At 32.3% G+C, this 17,355-nt stretch overlaps 2 protein-coding genes across 3 annotated transcripts; both read left to right on the forward strand.

Moving 5' to 3' along the window:
- Positions 1-5,708, forward strand: LOC117684293 (capping protein inhibiting regulator of actin dynamics). Of its 2 annotated transcripts, none has more exons than XM_066066477.1 (5): positions 1-124; positions 1,592-2,219; positions 3,251-3,451; positions 4,212-4,268; positions 4,648-5,708. In XM_066066477.1, the coding sequence occupies exons 1-5, from the start codon at positions 5-7 to the stop codon at positions 5,262-5,264; spliced, it is 1,623 nt and encodes a 540-aa protein (XP_065922549.1). In that variant the 5' UTR covers positions 1-4; the 3' UTR covers positions 5,265-5,708. The 2 variants fall into 2 exon arrangements, with proteins under 2 accessions (XP_065922549.1, XP_065922550.1); XM_066066478.1 differs by having other exon boundaries at positions 4,212-4,262.
- Positions 5,709-9,138: 3,430 nt separating this feature from the next.
- LOC136269784 (trichohyalin-like) lies at positions 9,139-16,855 on the forward strand. Its single transcript, XM_066066479.1, has 5 exons — positions 9,139-9,241; positions 11,060-11,678; positions 12,680-12,880; positions 13,623-13,673; positions 14,058-16,855. Exons 2-5 carry the CDS (start codon positions 11,060-11,062, stop codon positions 14,642-14,644), a joined length of 1,458 nt encoding a protein of 485 aa, XP_065922551.1. The 5' UTR covers positions 9,139-9,241; the 3' UTR covers positions 14,645-16,855.
- The last annotated feature ends 500 nt before the right edge of the window (positions 16,856-17,355 follow it).

Raw genomic sequence — 17,355 nt, forward strand, 5'->3', positions numbered from 1 at the left:
TTCAATGAATCGAGAGTTCCGAAAGGAAGCTGCCATCTTGTTTGTTTACACTCATCTCGAGGGAATATTTATACGAACTTTATTTTGTTTTAACGATTTAAGACAGGATTTTAACCATTTGAAGGTAAGACTCATTAGAATTATACTTAATCTTTACATTCGGATCATCGTCAAGTGCATCATTATTCTCGGTTCCCCACCAAAACCTCTTAAAGTTAGTACCCCCTCCCGGTAAAAATCTACTTTCAACAAAATAACTGAGGCAATTTTTCTCTAAATGATTGAGTATATCAAGAATTTTTAAATGAGATAGTAACATATCAATAAAAAATCAACGTTACTGTCCACAAACATGATAAAAGTTATAGGGAAATATGTTTTTACACTCCGATAGGCTATTCAAGAAAGAGTATCCGAGGAAATTCGAACACCATTGCTTTATAATTGTCATATTTATTTCTAATAAAACTGCATCTGATATGTCATACCAATAGAATTGTAGTCGATCTCTTGTAATGTTTATAATATAATAAAAAACAAACGAGATTCTCCATATTAAAATTATTACTTTGTATAACATAACATAATATAATATAAAGTGTAGATTTGTGATATTATAACTGAACAAGTTACTTTAGTTACACTATTGCATCAAATTCAATATGTCTGATGCTCTGCTTATCTTACTCAAACTAAATTAGATCTATAATGTGTTTATTCTGTAGAAACTGAGGGATTATAATGATAATTATTTTATAATAGAATATAGGTAAAAAAAATACATGTTCCTAAAGTATTAAAATACATGTACTTAAAAATATGGACATGTAATATTCATACTTTGGTAGGAAAGAATGTAACCTCCTCTCCCAAAAACAAGAATGGTATATTATTTTGAATATTGTGATCTTGGTTAATTGTCAGAAAATAATTATTTGTAACACTGAAGTAACTTAGAATTATTAATATAACTTACTGAAAGTTTAAGAAGAACTGCTTCAGTCTCATCAAACCACGCTCTTCATTGATTTTCTGGAATTATTCTTCATGTAAAAATTTCATTTCCATATACATGCAGCCCATATTTCTCAGTGCCCAGTTTCAATGTTACTGAAAGTATGATGTATTTTACAGTAACTGCTTGTCCCTCTACCTTTTTGAAAAAAAATGGAATTCAAATCAAATTTATTCATAACATTAACACTATTGATAAGTCTTTTTCACCTAAACACTAAAATCTATGTTGTAAAAGAGATAAAAATGCAGTAAAATGTAATGAAAATTACTGTGCATTGTATAGATAAGAGTTAATTTGATCTTAATTTGACTTACAGAACATTGAATCCATGAAAATATTATCCCATGAATATAAGATTTGATATTTAAAAAACTACAATCAGATTCTGACATCATATGAATATTATTTACTGAAAGTACATCTCCACAATCATGTCATTTAATACATAGTGGAATCACTAAGTAATCATAATAACGACATTTATTTATCGCATTAACAATAAATGTTCTGTGATGATAATACAATTTTTTGAGATGTACCATCAAGTGTCTTATTTTTATTTTGTGTTTACAGATGACCTCTGACCTTGATCTATCGACCTCTCCCTACCCCTTTCTGGTGGAGTCCCTCTTCATGTCCTCCTCCCTGGCCGTGATTCTGATCGACTGGAACCACAGCTTCCTGGAGAGGTCCCTGCTCAGGCTGATACTGAGTTATCTCCCTCGATGGAGATATCGCAACATCAGGCAGGATGTGTACATATGTCTGGTCATTGTGGCTCTTGCCATTATATACCACAGTTCTATGAAAAATTTAACCATCAGCCCAGAGATATGCAGAATGACAGCTGTAACTATTGTCATCCTTCTGTCCTTCTGGCTCCAGAGTAAAACAAGATTAGAAAATGTGTCTGACAAATGCATTGGAACCTCAAAGATAAAGGTATCCAACAAGTCAGTGCAGGGAGAGTCCTTGGTTACCAGGGACCAGGAAGTCAGTGTCTCCACCTGCTGTGAGGCGGGGATACCTCAATCCCTGCTGTCTCTGCTTCCCTCCTCCTCAGAACTTCAGCCTGAGGTTGACATTGAGGAGGAGATGAGGCAGAAGTATGTTGAAGACTTTCGGGAAAAGTTTGATGAAGAGATTGTTCCCGAGGAGAAACTGGTGACAGCCATCAAGTACCTGAACACACACAGGGGAGGTAAGTCAAATCCAATCTTATTGACTCACAGAACATTGGTTAGATTAACAGGGGTGTTCATTTTAAAAGGAAATCATTTAAGCATGCAACTGGGTAACTTATAAGTTGGTTGTACTAAAACTGTCCTTAAAGAAAAAGAAATGTACTACTACATGTTACGGTTATGATGTATATGCATTGTAAGTTGTTTCTGACAGTGTGAAAGACACAGATTACCAATATACATATGTACCTGGTACATTACCCTCAGATCTTCTTCTGTTTTACCCACAAATACATGTTCATTAGAATCTTTTTGAATTTAAGTTATTGAGATGTAAAAATATAGCTAAACATTACATTTTGAATAAGTGTATTTATTATTTTTCTGTTAATTAAACTTTTTGCTGTGCACCCAGTAATGGTTCTTGAGTGTTTATATATCTTAGGGTTTTTAGTAAAGCAGACATTTATATCTACATTGCACTTTTCTAAAACTGTAAACCAACTTTATTCGCTATGACTTTATTTTGGAGTTTTCCGAAGATAAATTGGTTAATGCCAATTAATTTTCTCAATCAAGATTTATATTATTTGGAGAAAAAAATTAAAAGAGACATTTGAGAACTGGTTCACGGCGAGAAATTATCGTGACGGCAAGGTTCTAAATTTCTCACATGTGAATAAAAGTTGGTTTACAATATTTATTGAAGGTATGCACTACAACCTAAATTAATTTAAAGAGATTCTATTATTCAGCTTGAAGTGAAACCGATGGCTATTTTTAATGAAATTTTAACTTTGCTTGTATTGAATAACATTTAGATCCATGAATCACAAAAACCAAAGTGTCTATGACTGTACACTTTGATATCTTGTTTTAAAACTATAACGTGATACATGTATTATATTTAGCTGTATCAATTATTTATTGCTGTGCTGAAATTCTTTTAATCAATCAAATGTTAAAGATATACCGGTACCTGTAATTCAGCATCTTGTTGAGGAACCTGATTCCGTATTTTCTTTAAAAAATATTGCTTGTTTATCAGGTATTGCTGCTCACAGAGATTTTGACAAGCTAATGCATGCAGTGGACCACATTGATAAGTTCACATTGAGTTCACGCCTGGATGACTCGGGATTCCCGCAGGATTATTCCTACGATGAGCTGCGCCACATCATGGTAAAGGAGAAGAGGTATCGACCCCTGGAGTTCTGGAGAGTGCTGGAGATATGTCTGGAAACCAGTGGTAAGTGGCGACAAGTCAAAGTTAGGAAATAGAAATGGATTCAACAGCAAATGAATTCATACAACAATAAACTTGGTTGGGTGATTTACATTTTATAAACTGTGAAATGGTTTATAAAAAAAAAAAAACTTTACTTTCAATCAAGTTCAAATGAGAATAAATTATACTTATTTCAATTATTTCTTACAAATTAATTCACTGACATATACATCTGCAGAAACTTAAAAGAAATTTTCCTCATAAATAACCTGTGATCTGAGTGAAAAGTTTATATACAAGCAAAATCTTTTTCATTTATTATGAATGAAATAGCGTGTTACCAACAGAAGTTGTGTATTTCATTAAATAAAAGTTTTTATGGTGTGATATATACATGTATAACGGTTATATTGAATGTTTTTGTGCAACAGTTGGACACAATTACATTATGAATCCCATGAATCCTTCAAAAGTCTGAAGATTTTTATAATTCAACTGTTTTCAAAATAATGCAATACTGCATGAAATATATTTTGAAAACTAATCAGAGTTGTTGGAATCTAAGAGATGTTATAATGATAAATAATTATCTCCCTGTACAATGAAAATGATCATGATGAAAAAGTAGTATTCAGCAGAGAATGTCTGAGAAACATCTACACAAGATAAATAAGGGAACAACAAAAAACATTATGTTAACTTTTTTTCATTTGATGTCACTGATTTCTTTCAATTAATTTGTTTGTACATGTACAAGTCTTTTATTCAATTCTTTTCCCAGGTTTCCTGCCATCTCCTGAGGAGTTTGAGGAAATCCGCAATGAAACGAAAGGTATAGGTAATAACAGTTTGATTTTTATTTGGCCATATGTACAGAGCTTTTATTTTATCTTAAAAATTGTACTTGATTATTTTAAGCATACCCAGTGATTTATTGTGTTGATTTTATCTTTACATATCAAAATTAATATTATTTGTTTTAAAATAGATATTATAAAAACATTTAATTTTAATGTTTACTGTTTTATATGAAAGTATAAGAGATTACAGATTTATTGTATAAATGTTTATCAGAAGTTTTACTTTGTATGTAATAAAATATACTGGATATATCAATAGAATATTTTTTTTTTAATCAATACATGTAGTACAATCTATTTAATTTTAAAATCTATAGTGAATTATTTACTCAGTGTGACACAACCATGTGATTGTAGTTGAACTGGAGGAAGAGGTGGAGGAGGCTAGACAGGAAGTGGAGGAGGTTAGACAGGAAGTGGAGGAGACCCATCAGGCCCTGGAGAGGAGTATGAGGGTGGTAGAGGAAACCACACAGGAAGTGGAGGAGGCTAGACAGGAAGTGGTGGAGTCCCGCCAGAAGTACAGGTCTCTCAAACAGAGGCTGCAGCAGAGGGATCAGGCCTTACAGCAGAGGGATCAGGCCTTACAGCAGAAGGATCAGGCCTTACAGCAGAAGGATCAGCAACACCAGCGAGCCTTACAGCAGAAGGATCAAGCCTTACAGCAGAAGGACAGAATGCTGGAGCAGAAGGACAGAATAATTCAACAAGAGAGACAGAGGGTGAGGGAGCTGGAGCAGAACCCTGAGGGTGAGTTCCAGAGACGTCTACGAGAGCTGGAAGAGGAAAACCGACGACTGTCTGCCAAGTCAAATCGAGCGGTGTGTAAGATCTGTAGGGTGGAGGAGGTTCAGGTGGTATTCTCACCTTGTAACCATTCAGTCTCATGTGAGGGATGTGTGCCCAGTCTCAAGGAAAAGTGCCCCATGTGTAGGGAAACAATTCAGGGTACAGTCACAATGATTTTAGCTTGAGTATCAACGCATTGTTAATATCATTACATGTGTCAGAGAGTGTTGGCAGCAGCTACCTGTTAAAGTAGTGTATTTTGAAGACTATGGTTTGTCTTTTATGTATTTCAAATTATGAATCTTCAAAAGTACCATAACAGAGGTAATTTAAAATATATTGATTTTTAACAAGTCCAAGTGCTATGGATGTAGATGAGCTATGCGGGGAAACATTTTTTCAAAAATTTTTATTTTCACAACATCCGGTATGGTTGACAAATTTAGCAAACTGTTTGTGTTTGTTACGTAAGAGTTTGTTAAAAGATTTAATCATCCAGAAAAATATTCTTGTTTATGAATGTTTGTTAAAAAACTTGAAAAACATATTCTGTATTACAGTGCAAAAAATTAACTCTTCATACACTGACTATGTACACTAATTTGTTAACGAATCTCCAAATGTATTTTCAGGAATTTTTATATATTAACTAAGATTTAACAAAAAGGAGATGTTTTGTTCAGAATCTTAAATTTCTAGATTCAATACTTACGGGCAGCATGTGCAATAGAATATTGAGTGATTGTTTTATGTACAATGTTTTTACATGTATAAAGATAATGAAAGTGCTGAATTTATGTTTAGATCTCATAAGTTTAAATAATTTCTTAATCATGTGTAAATAATTTTGTTCTTATCATATACATTTTTAAATATATTTACAAATTTGTGCAAGTACATAAAGTCTGGTAAAATTTTACCATAGTTCTAATGTTTTTAATGAAGTGCATAAGCTTCATGGAGTTGAATTTCTGTTTTGTGTTTGTAGTGGCTCAAAAATACCAGGAATTAAGTTTTACCGGTACTTGCATGTTGTTGCATAACATGTACATTTTAGATATGACATTTAAGATCATGATGTATAAAGATTGTGCTAGTGTTTGTGTGTGTACATCCAAGTATAAGGCTGTGATAATGTATGAATTAGATGTGGTTGTGTGAATGTTCAATGAAAGTTTGTGTCTTTGTGTCTCATGTTCAAACATACAGGTATAAAATGTACAGCTATTATATACTCTCAATTTGGCAGCAATTGTACAATAACATCTTGATTCTCAGTCAGAGACTTGCATAATTATATGCAATATTTTTGAAACCAAAAATACATGTTCAAGTGTTTTTGAATTATTTTTGAAAGTGTAACATATAGATAAAAAGAATCAGGATAATTGTTAGATTTTTTGACAAAACAAAAGGGTATCGAGTGCTTGTGTATGTTTGTCAGTTACTGTACTATAATGTATTAAAGACAGATATATTGTAAAAGGAGTAGCATTTAAAGGAAATGTAAAATGCTGAATATAAATAATTCATTTTAGAAAAACAAAATGCTATTTTGTTTATATTATACATGTACCTTGCATACTAATAATACTGCCCTCGAACTTCAGCAGTATTTAAACAAAGCCATCGATGAGCAGAGACATCTATACATGAGCTCAGGGCCTCTGTCATTGATATCAGCAATTATAATGTGTTCACAGAATAAAAATGAAATCCCATGTCACAAACCACAGCATTGATTGACAAGAATCAAGTTATTTTATGTTATATGTAGATACCCGTGTTTCTGGTATGAATGTGTGACTGTGACAAATAAATGTCTAGCTAGTTTAAGTAAGAATGGCATAGTTGAAAATGTACATAAGTTTATTACGAGTGCTATTGAATTTGCTACATTTAATAATTGTAAACAAAGCTTTGTTAGATTCTGGGTCACAACATGTTAGTGAACTCAGGTAATACAGGTAGTACATTAAGTAGCTGCATAGTGCTATCTTTAGGTTTTATTTTGTGGAAGATTTTGTGTTGCTATGAATTGAAATCAGTTGTTTATTGTATAGGTGCATTGAACTAAAATGACATGCAAGGTATATGTAGCTACCAGTGAATTTCTAAAATTTGGCAGCAAACAAGATGAAATCTATTCTATTATATATGTACTGTACATTTAAATTAATCTTAGCTTTAGATACCTGTTAATAAATGTACACAATAACAGAGTATTAACATTTAGAGATATCAGTTTGTACGTGTATAAAGATCTGTCTTCCTTCTGTCTTGTACTTACTCTATTCATCTATCTCTCATTCATCAATCTTGACATGACTGGTGTGATCAAAGAATTGACTGTATCATAAACCATACACGTGTAATCTGTAGAGTGATTATATTAAAATGTCTGTATATAAATGTGTGTGCATTGTTTCTCATTTAATTGTAAGTTTTACAAATTTGTTAACATGCAAGTATACCTGTCGATAAAGTCACTAATATATGAATCAATTTGAGACATCACGGTCACGTTAACAAGTACAACAGGAAAAACTGTGGATGCATTATTACAAGGAGGCATCAATTTTTGGGGATACAGTGAAAATCAGTTTCAGGGATATGTGATATTTTAACCAATGATTCTATCAATAGTCGGTTATTAGTTATTACATTCCAATGAACAATATAATTTCAAGCTACGACCTTTTAAGGAAAAGTAGTCGGAGATTGATCGTATTACATTTATTCAGATATAAGTTAAACATTTATTGATTTCCCATTTTTATCACATATTTTAATTATTGTATAAAATATATTTTAACAATAAAATGCTTTCTTTGGTGATTCATTCGGGATATGAAGGCAGCGACTTTGCAGAAAAAAAAATAATTTTTTTCTGCAATGATCGCTACCTTCATAACCTACGGTTGCATAGGACATATGCTTGAGATATTTTTTTTTTAATTCGTGGCCACGAAATAAAAGTCGTTCCAACGAAATAAAAGTCAATTGTAATTTCATTTGAATATATATAATTCGTGGGAACGAAATTTAAATATAAGTTTCCGCAAGAAATAGAGGGAATAATACTTGGTAGATGTAAATATGTATACTAGAATGAAACCCGGCTACATACACATTGATATAACAAGCCAAGATGTATTGCAATATCAAAAGCATCCCCAACTGTTGCGTATAGTACCCTTTGTGGACTAAGTTATATATAATTAAAAATTTCAAGGATACGTAAATTTATGACTAATGAGCCTACAATTTGTTTTTAGATATTGTACTTCAAGGAACAATAATTTCGTGAATCAACTTTTTAAGGTTCATATAGTGAATGTCTAATGTCTTGATGACAGAATGAGGATGCTTTGTTATATGCCTTCTATCTTATAAATTATAATAACATACATGCATATATATACTCTCTTTCCTATCCCCTTATTACACTGTCTCTTTCCTTTTATCCCAATTTTTTGAAACATTTAGATTTCACGAAAAATACCACTTTTTTAAAGAATTTTGTTTCATGTTTTGTTTTAGAGCGAAAGCGATTACATTAAAGCGATATACATGAACATTTATTTGTAAAACCATTTTCGCCAGTATATAAAAAAATTACAGCGCTCATTTTTTTTCGTATGGGCTATGCCACTTTCTTTGGTGTTTCATGCAGGTATGATGGTAACTAGCATTGCAGGTAAAATGCATATTAGAAACCATTAATTATAATCTATGCAATCGCTGTTTTAATTATATCATAAATGCCTATATGCATGTATTCTATATCGATATATTAATTGAAAATTGGCTTGATTGGTACGCAACATGTTATTTACAATGCCAAGGGTTTGTGAGAAGCAGTGCGGATCAGAAAACCTTGGCTAGTGAAGATGCAGATTGTCTAGACTTCTAAATTCATAAGATTTTACATCAACCACGATAAAACAATAGTGAAAAATGTAATAGTTCAGTACCACCACACACGTGTTTGACAATTTGACAGTTCATATTTTCGCGGAATTTCCCCCCGGCGTTTTCGATGAATCGAGAGTTCCGAAAGGAAGCCGCCATCTTGTTTGTTTACACTCATCTCGAGGGAATATTTATACGAAATTTATTTTATTTTAACGATTTAAGACAGGATTTTAACCATTTAAAGGTAAGACTCATTAGAATTATACTTAATCTTTACATTCGATCATCGTCAAGTGCATCATTATTCTCGGCCCCCCACCAAAATCTCTTAAAGTTAGTACCCCCCTCCCGGTAAAAATGTAGTTTTGACAAAATAATTGAGGCAATTTGTCTTTAAATGATTGAGTCAATCAAGAATTTTTAAATGAGATATTAACATATGAATCAAGAAATCAATGGCACTTTGCACAAACATAATAAAAGATATATGGAAGTGTGTATTCTTTACTCAGTTGGGGTGTAGAAGAAAGAGAATCCGAGGAAATTCGCATAGAAATTCGGACATCATAGCATCATAATTGTTATATTCATTTTTAATAAAACTGCTCTAATAAAACTGCATCTTATATGTAATATCAATATCCTTGTAGGCGAGCTCTTATAATGATTATACCTAAAAAACAAACAAGTTTCTCCAAATGTACTACTATTTATAACATAGTACAGTATATTTACATGTAGGATGGTAGATTTGTGATAGTACCTTAACAAGTGACTTACACCACAGATCACTTACACTACAGCATGCTAGCATCAATACCCCTGATGGCTTATATTTATTATCTTACTTAGACTACATTAGATCTTCCGAAATTGTTTAATCCATTTGTTCAAAAGTTTATCAAAACTTTAGCTTATAAAATTATCGTCAAAAATGAGGTATTTTTTGAAAGATTAATAATTTTAATAGCTTGATGTCAATCGTATGTTTCTACATTTTATATATATAAATATCGTCAGATGCATCATTGGCTGCTGTATCGTAAAGGTAACACGTTGGGCTTCAAAACGTAATGCTCGTAGTGGCAATGTAAACATTTGCTGTGCTCTATTTCGGCATAGTATGCTTACGCTATATAAACCCATTGTATACTATGCGAAAATAGATGAGTATTGAATATATAGCGACAAACTGACAGGAGGCATAATATTAAATATACAATATTACATAACTTGGGGCAGTTTATGTTTTATAAACCTCCAAGCAGTTTATGAAAAGGCATAAACTGTTCCAAGTTAGGTTCCACTCGTATAAGATAGTCTTAAATATTACACCTAAGTACTAAAATGCATGTTGTAATAGAAATAAAATTGAAGTAAAATGTAATCAAAATTAATACATATTGTAAACATTTTCATTTAATTTAACGGTATATATGAAAGTAAATTTGGTCTATTTTGACTCGGAGATTTATTCACTGTACATTAAAACTAGGCCTCACCAATATTATTTCTTGTTCGTCGTACCCCGAGTGCTCATATTTGAATTAAACTACACAAATAATGTAATTATTAATTTCCCACATCCAGAAAATTCTGTGATGTTTTCTAATTTTATTCCACTCAAGTTTTCGCATTTTAGATAGTTTTGATTTATTAATTAGAAACAAGTAGAAAAAATATAACTGTTCGCACAAATTTATTTATGGACCGCCCAAAAATTTTGGCTACAAAAATGAATACTTTTGTTATTTAATTGCTCGCCCGATCATATCTTTTTTCACTGGATGTCCGACAAACAAGGAATTAAATTGGTTTGGCCCTATGAAACTTTGATACCTATAAAGATTGATATTAAAAAAATATGAAAAGCTAAAATCAGATTCAGTCTCGTATAATTTTAATGTTATTTCCTGAAAGTACATCTCCTCAGTACTTGGTATTGAGACTATAGAATCACTCGATTGAATGGCATTATCATTTTTACAATATATGTTCTATGATGCTAACACTACCTAGTTATGATATACTCAGACCATGCTTACCAATGTTTGTGTTACAGATGACCTCTGATGTGAGTCACCTAACTTCAGTATTCCCCCTACTGGTCGAGTCCCTCTTCATGTCCTCCTCCCTGGCCGTGATTCTGATCGACTGGAACCACAGCTTCCTGGAGAGGTCACTGCTCAGGCTGATACTGAGTTATCTCCCTCGCTGGAGATATCGCAACATCAGGCAGGATGTGTACATATGTCTGGTCATTTTGGCTCTTGCCATTATCTACATGAAGAAGTTGTCCTTTGACATGGAAGTTTGTAGGATTATTTTCATTGCTGTTGCTGTCCTGCTGTCATTCTGGCTCCAGAGTAAAACAAGATTAGAAAATGTGTCCGACAAATGCATTGGTACCTCAAAGATAAAGGTATCCAACAAGTCAGTGCAGGGAGAGACCTTGGTTACCAGGGACCAGGAAGTCAGTGTCTCCACCTGCTGTGAGGCAGGGATACCTCAATCCCTGCTGTTTCTGCTCCCCTCCTCCTCAGAACCTCAGTCTGAGGTTGACATTGAGGAGGAGATGAGGCAGAGTTATGTTAAAGACTTTCGGGAAAAGTTTGATGAAGAGATTGTTCCCAAGGAGAAACTGGTGACAGCCATCAAGTACCTGAACACACGCAGGGGAGGTAAGTCAAATCCAATCTTATTGACTCACAGTACATTGGTTAGATTAACAGGGGTGTTCATATTAAAAGGATATCATTTAAGCATGCAACTGGGTAACTTATAAGTTGGTTGTACTAAAACTGTCTTTAAAGAAAAAGAAATGTACTAGCACATGTATGTATGTACTGTAAGTTGTTGCTGACAGTGTGAGAGACACAGATTACCAATATACATATGTACCTGGTACATTACCCTCAGATCTTCGTCTGTTTTACCCACAAATACATGTTAATTACTTAGAATCTATTTGAATTTAAGTGTTTGAGATGTAAAAATATAGCTAAACATTACATTTTGAATAAGTGTATTTATTATTTTTCTGTTAATTAAACTTTTTGCTGTGCACCCAGTAATGGTTCTTGAGTGTTTATATATCTTAGGGTTTTTAGTAAAGCAGACATTTATATCTACATTGCACTTTTCTAAAACTGTAAACCAACTTTATTCGCTATAACTTTATTTTGGAGTTTTCCGAAGATAAATTGGTTAATGCCAACTATCTCAATCTCAATCAAGATTTATATTATCTGGAGAAAAAAATTAAAAAAGACATTTGAGAACTGGTTCATGGTGAGAAATTATCATGACAACAAGGTTCTAAATTTCTCACATGTGAATAAATGTTGGTTTACAATATTTATTTAAGGTACAACCTAAATTAAAGAGATTCTATTATTCAGCTTGAAGTGAAACAGGTGGCTATTTTTAATGAAAACTTTGCTTGTTTTGAACAACAATTAGATCCATGAATCACAAAAACCAAAGTGTCTATGACTGTACATTTTGATATCTTTTTTAAAACTATAATGTGATACATGTAGTACATTTAGCTGTATCCATTATTAATTGCTGTGCTGAAATTCTTTTAATCAATCAAATGTTAAGGATATACCTGAGATTCAGCATCCTGTTGAGGAACTTGATTCTGTATTTTCTTTAAAAAATATTGCTTCTTTATCAGGTATTGCTGCTCACAGAGATTTTGACAAGCTAATGCATGCAGTGGATCACATTGATAAGTTCACATTGAGTTCACGCCTGGATGACTCGGGATTCCCGCAGGATTATTCCTACGATGAGCTGCGCCACATCATGGTAAAGGAGAAGAAGTATCGACCCCAGGAGTTCTGGAGAGTGCTGGAGATATGTCTGGAAACCAGTGGTAAGTGACGACAAGTCAAAGTTAGGAAATAGAAATGGATTCAACAGCAAATGAATTCATACAACAATTAACTTGGTTGGGCAATTTACATTTTATAAGCTGTGAAATGGTTTATAAAAAAAAGAAAACTTTACTTTCAATCAAGACCAAATGAGAATAAATTATACTTATTTCAATTATTCCTTACAATTCAATTCACTGACATACATATGCAGAAATTTTCCTCATAAATAATCTGTGATCTGAGTGAAAGGTTTATATACAAGCAAAAACTTTTTCATTTATTATGAATGAAATAGCATGTTACAAACAGAAGTTGTGTATTTCATTAATAAATTAAAAGTTTTTATGGTGACATACACTATATTGAATGTTTTTGTGCAACAGTTGGACACAATTACATAATGAATCCCATGAATCCTTCAAAAGTCTGAAGATTTTTATAATTTAACTGTTTTTAAAATAATGCAATACTGCATGAAATATATTTTGAAAACTAATCAGAGTTGTTGGAATTATAAGTCTAAGAGATGTTAATGATAAATAATTATCTCCCTGTACAATAAAAAATGATCATGATGAAAAATAGTATTCAGCAGAGAATGTCTGAGAAACATCTACACAAGATAAATAAGGGAACAACAAAAAACATTATGTTAACTTTTTTTCATTTGATGTCACTGATTTCTTTAAATTAATTTGTTTGTACATGTACAAGTCTTTTATTCATTATTTTTGACAGGTTTCCTGCCATCTCCTGAGGAGTTTGAGGAAATCCGCAATGAAACGAAAGGTATAGGTAATAACAGTTTGATTTTTATTTGGCCATATGTACAGAGCTTTTATTTTATTTTAAAAATTGTACTTGATTATTTTAAGCATACCCAGTGATTAATTGTGTTGATTTTATCTTTACGCATCAAAATTAATGTTATTTGTTTTAAAATAGATATTATAAAGACATATATAAATTTAAATGTTTACTGTTTTATATGATAGTCTGAGAAATTACAGATTTATTGTATAAATGTATATCAGAAGATTTACTTTGTATATAATTAAATATACTGGGTATATTAATAGAATATTATTTTTAAAAAATCAATTGTATGTAGTACAATTAAAATTAATCTATAGTGAATAATTGACTCAGTGTGACACAACCATGTGATTGTAGTTGAACTGGAGGAAGAAGTGGAGGAGACCCATCAGGCCCTGGAGAGGAGTATTAGGGTGGTGGGGGAAACCACACAGGAAGTGGTTGAGTCCCGTCAGAAGTACAGGTCTCTCAAACAGAGGCTGCAGCAGCAGAATCAGGCCTTACAGCAAAACCAACGAGCCTTACAGCAGAGGGATCAGGCCTTACAGCAGAAGGATCAAACCATACAGCAGAAGGATCAAACCATACACCAACACCAGCAGGCCTTACAGCAGAAGGACAGAATGTTAGAGCAGAAGGACAGAATGTTAGAGCAGAAGGACAGAATAATTCAACAAGAGAGACAGAGGAACAGAGAGCTGGAACAGAACCCTGAGGATGAGTTAAAGAGACGTCTACGAGAGCTGGAGGAAGAGAACCGTCGACTGTCTGCCAAGTCGAATCGGGCCGTGTGTAAGATCTGTAGGGTGGAGGAAGTTCAGGTGTCATTCTCACCTTGTAATCACCTGGTCTCTTGTGAGGGGTGTGTGCCCAGTCTCCCTCAAAAGAAGTGCCCCATGTGTAGGGAAACAATTCAGGGTACAGTCAAGATGATTTTAGCTTGATTAAGTATCAACTCATTGTTAATACCATTACATACATGTATGTCAGAGAGTGTTGGCAGCATAGTAGTGTATTTTAAAGACTATGATTTTACTTTTATCTCTGAATTTTTTAGAGTACCCTAACAGAGGCAATTTTAAAAAGCATTGATTTTGATCATGTCTAAATGCTATAGATAAAATTGACTCCCAAATTAACATTTGTTTTTCTCCTGTAGATGAGTTTTATTGGGAAGCATTTTTTTAAAAGATTTTTATTCTCACAACATTTAGTATGGTGGACATATGTAGCAAACTGTTTGTGTTTGTTACTTAAGAGTTTGTTCGGAGATTTGATCATCCAGAATTATTAATTATTGTTTATGAATGTTTGTTGAAAGACTAGAAAAACATATTCTGTATTAAAGTGTAAAAATTAATCAATTGAATATGTACACTCATTTGTGAATGAATCTCCAAATGTATTTTCAGGAATTTTTATATATTAACTGTGTTTTAACAAAAAAGAGATGTTTTGGTCAGTGTCTTAAATTTCTAGATTCAATACTTACGGGCAGCATGTGCAATAAAATATTGAGTGATTGTTTTATGTACAATGTATGTACTAGCTTGCATAAAGAAAATGAAAGTGCTAGATTTATGCTTTGATCTGAGTTGAAATAATTTGATCATGCGTAAAACACTTTGTTCTTATCATGTACATTTTTAATCTATTTTTAAAATTGTGTGAGTACATGTAGTCTAGTAACATTTTACCGTAGTTCTTATGTTTTGAATGAAGTGCATTTGCTTCATGGAATTTTCTGTTTTATGCATGTAATGGCTCACAAAACCCAGGATAAGTTTTACTTGCATGCTGTTGCATAACTTGTACCTTTCAGATATGACAATTTTGATCATGATCGATGTATAAAATGGAGTGACTGTGTGTACATCCAAGTTTAAGGCTGTGATATGTATAAATTAAATGTGTTTGTGGTTGTGTGAAGTGTAAATGATTCAATGAAAGTTAGCATCTAAGTGGGTCATGTTAAAAAATACAGGTATAGAATGTACAGATATATGTTCTATATATCTATAATATATATATTATATGTTCTTATTTGGCAGCAATTGTACAATAACATCTTGATTCTCAGTCAGAAACTTGTATACTGTATACATGTACATACATGTATATGCAATATTTTTAAAACCAAAATTACATGTACATGTGTTTTTGCATTATTTTGGAAGTGCAACATATTGATAATATGAAGCAGGATCATTGTTATATTTTTTGACAAAAGAAAGGGTATTGAGTGCATATATGTATTTGTCAGTTAATGTACTGTAATGATTATGTATTAATTACAGGTATAATGTAAAAGTAGTAGCATTTAAGGGAACGTAAAATGCTGATTATGATTAATATATTTTAGGAAAACAAATTGCTTCTTTATTTGTATTATACACGATCTAATTAAAATTCAAACAAAACAACTGATGAGCAGAGACAGGTATACATGAGCTCAGGGCCTCTGTCATTGATATCAGCAATTATAATGTGTTCACAGAATAAAAATGAAATCCCATGTCACAAACCACAGCATTGATTGACAAGAATCAAGTTACTTTATATTATATGTACCCATGTTTCTGGTATGAATGTGTGACTGTGACAACTAAATGGCTAGATAGTTTAAGTAAGAATGGCATAGTTGAAAATGTACATAAGTTTATTAGGAGTGCTATTGAATTTGCTACAACTAATAATTGTAAACAAAGCTTTGTTAAATTCTGCGTCACAACATTTTTAGTGAACTCAGGTAATACAGGTAGTACATTTAGTAGCTGCATAGTGCTATCTTTAGGTTTTATTTTGTGGAAGATTTTGAGTTCATATGAATCAAAATCAATTGTTTATCGTATAGGTGCATTGAACTAAAATGACATGCAAGGTACGTGTAGATACCAGTGAATTTCATCTAAAATTTGGCAGCAAACAAGATGAAATCAATTCTATTATATATGTACTGTACATTTAAATTAATCTTAGCTTTAGATACCTGTTAATAAATGTTCACAATAACAGAGTATTAACATTTTTAGATATTAGTTTGTACCTGTGGAAAGATCTGTCTTCCTTTTATCTTGGACTCGCTCTGTTCTTCTATCATTCAATCATAATGTTAACCAATCTTGACCGACTGGTGTGATCAAAGAATTGTTTGTATCATAAACCATACATATGTAATCTGTAGAGTGATTATATTAAAATGTCTGCAGATAAATGTGTGTTCATTGTTTCTCATTTCATTGTACCTGGTAAGTTTTAAAAATGCAAGTATACCTGTCGATAAAGTCACTAATATATGAATCAATTTGAGACATCACGGTCACGTTAACAAGTACCACAGGAAAAACTGTGGATGCATTATTACAAGGAGGCATCAATTTTCAGGGATACAGTGAAAATCAGTTTCAGGGATACGTGATATTTTAACCAATGATTCCATCAATAGTCGGTTATTAGTTATTACATTCCAATGAACATCAATTTAATTTCGTGCATCAACTCGGCAACAAAATCCATGAAAACTGGTATTTAATGAATATTGATGACACCACATTACTCGTGATTTTTATTGTATAGGCCCTGTATGAAGAAAGAAAAATATTTTTTAATATATTAAAATTACAAAAGAACTGTTTTATATATATTTGACCAATAT

Source organism: Magallana gigas, chromosome 7, assembly GCF_963853765.1.
Source record: "Magallana gigas chromosome 7, xbMagGiga1.1, whole genome shotgun sequence".
In the NCBI taxonomy this organism is placed as follows: Eukaryota; Metazoa; Mollusca; class Bivalvia; order Ostreida; family Ostreidae; genus Magallana; species Magallana gigas.

Bases quoted from the DNA above. Each gene is read 5' to 3' on its own strand.
- LOC117684293 (XM_066066477.1), top strand. From the start codon at position 5: ATGAATCGAGAGTTCCGAAAGGAAGCTGCCATCTTGTTTGTTTACACT. The intron at 2,220-3,250 runs GTAAGTCAAATC...CTTGTTTATCAG, and splicing joins CCTGAACACACACAGGGGAG to GTATTGCTGCTCACAGAGAT. The intron at 4,269-4,647 runs GTAATAACAGTT...ATGTGATTGTAG, and splicing joins CAATGAAACGAAAGGTATAG to TTGAACTGGAGGAAGAGGTG.
- LOC136269784 (XM_066066479.1), top strand. From the start codon at position 11,060: ATGACCTCTGATGTGAGTCACCTAACTTCAGTATTCCCCCTACTGGTC. The intron at 12,881-13,622 runs GTAAGTGACGAC...TATTTTTGACAG, and splicing joins GATATGTCTGGAAACCAGTG to GTTTCCTGCCATCTCCTGAG. The intron at 13,674-14,057 runs GTATAGGTAATA...ATGTGATTGTAG, and splicing joins AATCCGCAATGAAACGAAAG to TTGAACTGGAGGAAGAAGTG.